The sequence below is a fragment of the Corvus brachyrhynchos genome, unplaced genomic scaffold (assembly GCF_000691975.1).
Source record: "Corvus brachyrhynchos isolate BGI_N302 unplaced genomic scaffold, ASM69197v1 scaffold314, whole genome shotgun sequence".
Classification (NCBI taxonomy): Eukaryota; Metazoa; Chordata; class Aves; order Passeriformes; family Corvidae; genus Corvus; species Corvus brachyrhynchos.
The window spans coordinates 67,541-73,759 of NW_008237877.1; the positions used below are offsets into that span (position 1 = coordinate 67,541).

Consider the following 6,219-nt stretch of genomic DNA (forward strand, 5'->3'; position numbering starts at 1 on the left):
CCCTACACAATGGGATTTAATGGGTTTTTTTAATGCAGATATTTGGGTTAGAGAATTGCAGGGATTAACTCAAGGATTAGCTTTTGTTTTTTTAATATTACTGAATTATCAATTGAAGCATTTGATTTTTATATGAGACAGCTAAGATTTTCTGTCACCTGCAGGTTGACACCTCCTTGTATAGAATACTAAACCCTCTCAGCACAGAAAGACAGTAAATACATTAATTCAATGGCATATTTCTGCCTTTACCCAAGTTAAGTAATACTTTATGAAGTTACACTGATTATCCAACTACACTGACTAAAAAGTCAGTAATTGACCTTTTCTATTATAACCTTCTGTATTAATTACCATAGTATGTGTGCATATATATATACATACACACACAACTTTACTGATAGCTTGATAAAACAAACTGAGTTTTCATTAATCAGTCTTTCATAGGATTTCAGGAAACCAGTACTGTTCAGCTGTATTCAAAGTTATTAACTGACAACCAACATCCCTCTTGAAATTATTCTTGTGTAGAATCTTTCCCTTGAACTTACTGTGTTTAGACACCCACTCATGGCAACACCTACTATAAAGACAGCAGTATTCCCCCTAATACTAGAAAAAACCAAAAAGTACAATCTAGACCAGGGCTCTACAAATTAAAAAAAAAAAAAAAGTAAAGCACTGTACTAAGACCAAGAATGGTTTAAATAGGCAAAGTAGTTCCAAGTGGTTTCAAATGCCTTCTAAAGGTGCTTCCCTAAGACCTATCACGTGCTGTACATCAGTATAAAATTCTGGGAAAAAAAATTAAAAAGTAACATTACCAGAACCAGCCATAGTATCACTTATCCATGCAATTGAAAATATCCAGTCCTTATGTCCATCCTAAAAAAAAAAAAAAAAAGGAAAAAAAGAGATTTTCTGTGCCATTATATTCTGCAGTGGTCTCAAGGCAGACAAAAAAAATATCAAAGTGAAGGATACTTAAGTGCAAACTCAGAAAGACAGACCTATGCTAAAAATATATAAATAATATTCTACTATCAAGCTGAAGCAGTTAAAGTACCTAACAGTAATTTTAACTTTTATTGATTTTGACATGTATAATTAATAGAGAGCAATTAGGCGATAGAAAAACAAATCTCTGACCAAGGACAAATTAATCTCAATTCTAAAGACTTGGATTTTTTCCATTTTGAAAGCAGTGTTCATTACTTCTATAAAGTAGCTGCATACTTTTATTTCCTCAAATGCACATCCCTAAAAAGAAACCAAAACATTATGTTTACAATATATGACCTGCAGATTAATTTTTCAAGAATCTTTTACTCAGCAGGTGAGAAGCCTGTGTATAAAAAAAAAGACCATAAGGCTCTAGTTCTGTTTGAAAAGCTGCAGTCACAGTGGCACACAAATGAATAACAAGTCATGCAAATCTTCAGAGTCGAGCCTTTCTGCAGCTGGTTATCTGCTACTGCAGAAACTCTGCTGTTGTAGTTAATGTCTATGCAAAGTCCTGAATCAAAAAGGAAAAATAAGAGCGAAGTGCTTACAGGACACCACTATACTTGTTTCAGCCATTTTCTTTTTAAGATTGGCTGTTTTAAAAAGGCCTCATGATGTTTCAAAAATAAAAACAGTACTAAAGTCTATCAAACTGTCACATGCCACTGGGTTAGAACTAATCCTTAAAGCCAAGTTCCACCTGAGAAATAATACATATATAAGCTGCACTGGAGAAGGGAAAGCCTTGAATCATCTTTACAACTTCTCAAAAGAGCTTTTTCACTAAAGCTAGTTTCAGAGATCATCATCACCCCAATTAGACTTTAACAGTTAAGATTTTGTTACATTTTCAACACTTAAAAGTAATCTGAAGTAGACCTGAATGAGGGTAAGGAAGAAGAAATCTGACTTAGAACCCTGAGAATCCTCTCATATATTTATGTACTCATTCATATTTAAGATATCTTGTCAAAAAAGACTACTTGATCAGGAATATTTTCAAGCTTTCAGAAATTCACTCTCCACTACAAAACTCCCACATTTTAAACTTGTTCTGACCTTACACACTTCACAGTAGTAATTCTTGGGACAGAATAAACTTTCCCCAAATACTCCCACTTACATCTCCCACACACACAGGATCAAGTGTAGGCAGACGATAAATTGCAAGACTGTTGGGGTTGTCTCCACCCGTGGCCAGAAAGGTCCTTGAGGGGTTGAGCTCAATGGCATGAATACCACATCCTTGCTGGTTCACCATGCCAGGTTCACGATCTTTCAGAATAGGAATCTTGGTAATTTGACCAGTCTGGACATCTATTACAAATAACTGGGGGAAAAAAGCAGATTCAAGTCATTATCACACAGATAAGAAAACCAAGATGGTCAAATATCCTCCCTATTTTGAACTAACATTCTTTTAAATGTAGAATCCACAAATGCTGCAAATATGGTTAAAAAATGCATACATTCCTTCCTAAAACAACTAAATTAAATAACTGTGGGTTTTACTTTAATCATCCATCCTCGTTTTTGCTAGGATAACGTTAACTTCCTTCTTAGTAGCTGGTACAGTCCTGTATTTTGGATTTAGTACAAGAATAGTGTTGATAACATGCTGATGTTTTAATTGTTGCTTGATAGTGCTTACTCTAAATCAAGGACTTCTCAGTTTTCCATTCTGTATCAGCGAGCAGGTGCACAAGAGGCTGTGAGGGAACATAGCCAGGACAGCTAACCCAAACTGGCCAAAGGGATATTCCATACCATAGAATATCATGCTCAGTATATAAAGCAGGGGGTTGGGATTTGCTGGGAGCTGCCAGTCACTGCCGAGGGATGGGCTGGGCATGGGTCAGTGGGCGGTAAGCGATTGTATTGTACATCACTTCTGTTTCTTGGATTTTATTTCTCTTTTTCCTATTATAATAACAATAATATTTTACTTTATTTCAATTACTAAACTGTTCTTATCTTAACCCACAGGTTTTACATTTTTTCCAATTTTCCTCCCCATCCATCCAGGGAAGGGGGGGAAGTGAGTGGTACTTAGTTACCATTTAGGGTTAAACCACAACAGTCCATTTTGGCACCCAAAATGGGGCTCAAAGGGTTGAGACAATGACAGATCTGACCAGAGCATGTTAAAACAAATTTTTTATACGCATTCATTATATTAGTTTAACAGTCATTGGTCACAATGTTGATTTATTTACTCTCAAAGTTGTTGCACTTGTTCTCAGAGTTGTGTTGTGTGACACTTTATTTGCAGTATGTGTTGCCTATGGTGATGTTCATCATCCTTGAGGCCTGGACCAAGGTTATAATTTTGTTGTACTTCATAATACTGGCCCATGATATAATATAATAGAATGCTGGTCGTGAAACTAACCTGGTATGTGTCCTCAGCATTGCCATCCTATCTGTACTTCGGGAGCCATCTATTGGGAACTATTAACAGTTAGATCTTCTGCCTTTTCTCCTTGAATACATCTTCCAACATCCTTCCTTCCTTCCTTCCTTCCTGCCTGCCTGCCTTCCTGCCTTCCTTCTCCTCCAGGAGGATTACAGTAGTACTTGAGAATTTTTAAGATTTTGAATATCCTTTCAATACCCTTGAAACCAACCTGGCCCTTTTGCTAGGAGCCAGCATGTTGCTGCATATGGGTCAGGTCTTCTTTCAGATTGAACAACTATTTAAGAACATCACCCAGAGATTTGCCCTGAGGCTGAATAGTTCTGAATGATGGGGTGTGTAGGATAGTATGGGCAAGTGCCTAGGACAGTGGGTACCTCCAGTGTTTTTGAACCTCACCCCTGAACAAGTGCATGATAGGGAAGATGTGTGCTAATGTCTTTACAAACAATTCTATGGGTGAAGGTATGGGTGTTAACGTCTTTGAAATGGGTCTGGATGTCTCTACTAACTTCAAGCAGCAGGTTTGTTGCAGATCCCAGACAGCTTGACTCCTGAAACAGACAAGTGAGTCTGCACAAGCCTGACCTTCTGAACTTTGGGGTAAAATGACAGGCTCAAGGGGGGAATATGTGATAGGTGGTTCAGGAAGGCTGTACCTTCCTAGTACCTCAGCCAATGGGGAAAGGAAGAGGGCAACATGCGGCCGGGAGTTTAGGATAAAAGGAGGCTGCACTCTCTAAAGCTGAGAGAGAGAGAGGGAGAGAGAGAGGGAGAAAATCCCGTGGGCATGTGCCCCAGTGGACTCTCTCCCTTTAATAAAGTTGCAGGACTCCTCTGTCTCCTTTATGGACACTGGCTTTTCATAGTGTGATTTTCCGTACACAGTCTTGTCAAAAGCGGTGGTCCTGTGGAAGGTCTGGTCCTCCTGTGGAAGTTCAGGTTCTCCTCTGGATCTGTCCAGTGGTGGTGCTGGTGTCCCAAGCCCCCAAACCTCGAGATTATATGTGGTCAGGTTCAGGTGGTACCTCCCCCAGGGCGGGGAGTTTCACAATGGAATGATGTAGTCCTATGAGTCATAGGATGTTTTTGGAGTCCCTGATGGTCGTTCCAGCTGCCTATTCTGCTGTTTCCTGGGAAACCTCCTCCCCTCACAGGGTCCTCCTTTCAGATGGGAAAAAATTTCCCTGAAGAACCCAAACCCACAACACCAGCTCTGGGAATACAAAGACAATCTCTCTTCCTCTCTCATCTTGGCTGTGGAAAAACTGTCCTGGGAGTTCCAGGAACTCAAAGAGGATATGCCCTACTCTACACCTGTAGGGATCAGCCTCTCAGCTATTAAGCATCCTCTTGCTCAAGAATGAGGATATAGAAGGTACACACCATGGGGTACCCTGTGGTTTTGCCTGTGGGACCACAGAGAGGGCATGAGGAAGTAGAATGGAAAACCTACCTCAATCCTAGAGGCACGGGTAGAGGAACTGCAGGGAAAAACAATCACAAAAGAGGGTTCTTGCAGGAAAGCTGCTGCTCCAAGCTACAGTGGGCAGCTTCTCAGGCAGAATGGAAGGATTGATCTTACTCCTGATCCTACAGAAGAAAATTCTAATCCATTTCTACAAGAAATAAGTGGAGAATCCTATGACCAGAACTAGAGGGGCCCTGCCTCCAACCAGGTGGAAGAGAGGGACAACTGGGTTTACTGGACTTGTAGATCTGATGGTCTGGCACATCAGACCCACAGGGGTACAAGGCTCTAGTAGATACCAGTGCACAGTGTATCTTAATGAAATCAAGCTATAGAGGGGCAGAACCTATTTGCATTTCTGGAGTGACAGAGGGATCATAACAGCTGACTGTATTGGAGGCTGAAATCAGCCTAACTGGGAATTAATGGCAAATGCACCCCACTGTGACTGGCCCAGAGGCTCTGTGCATCCTTGGCATAGATTCCCTCAGGAGAGGGTATTTCAAGGATCCAAAAGGGTACCAGTGGGGTTTTGGTATAGCTGCCCTGGAGACAGAGGAAAGTTATCAGCTGTCTACCCTGCCCGGTCTCTTGGAGAACTCTTTAGTTGTGGGGTTACTGAAGGTTGAAGAACAGCAGGTGCAGATCACTACCACAACAGTGAACTAGCAGCAATACTGCAATAGCTGACTCCCTGATTCCAACCCATAAGCTGATTTGTGAACTGGAGAGCCACAGAGTGATCAGCAGGACCCACTCACCCTTTAATAGCCCCATATGCCCAGTGCAAAAGTCTAATGGAGAATGGAGACTGACAGTGGATTATTATGGCCTGAATGAAGTCACACCATCACTGAGTGCTGCCGTGCTGGACATGCTGGAACTTCAATATGAGCTGGAGTCAAAGGCAGCCAAGTGGTGCCACAATTGATATCACCAGTGCATTTTTCTCAATCCCTCTGGCAGCAGAATGCAGGCCACAGTTTGCTTTCACTTGGAGGGGCATCCAGTACACCTGGAACCAACTGCCCAGGGGTGGAAACAGCCCTACCATCTGCCATTGACTGATCCAGATGGCAATGGAAAAGGATGAAGCTCTGGAACTCCTGTAATACATTGATGAAGTCATTGTGTGGGGCAATACAGTAGAAGTTTTTGAGACAGGTAAGTGTTTTGGTTTGAAAGACAGGTGTCTGCTAAGGAAGTCAGAAGCCTCCCTTGGAATGGAAAATGCAACACCCTCCCCTCCGAATTATTATAATTTTGAAATTAAGGGGCTTTCAGGCAAAGATATGAGGAACAGGAATAACAGGTCTTTACTGATATA

The 6,219-nt window shown here is 41.1% G+C and overlaps 1 protein-coding gene across 1 annotated transcript in view; it reads right to left on the reverse strand.

Moving 5' to 3' along the window:
* LOC103614240 (DDB1- and CUL4-associated factor 12) overlaps window positions 1–6,219 on the reverse strand; it is a 65,120-nt gene that overhangs the window by 18,843 nt on the left and 40,058 nt on the right. The window contains exons 3-4 of the mRNA XM_008632136.2: window positions 2,129–2,335; window positions 825–885 (exon numbers count right to left, since the gene is read on the reverse strand). Coding sequence (XP_008630358.1) covers window positions 825–885; window positions 2,129–2,335 — 268 coding nt within the window. The remainder of the gene's footprint in view (window positions 1–824; window positions 886–2,128; window positions 2,336–6,219) is intronic.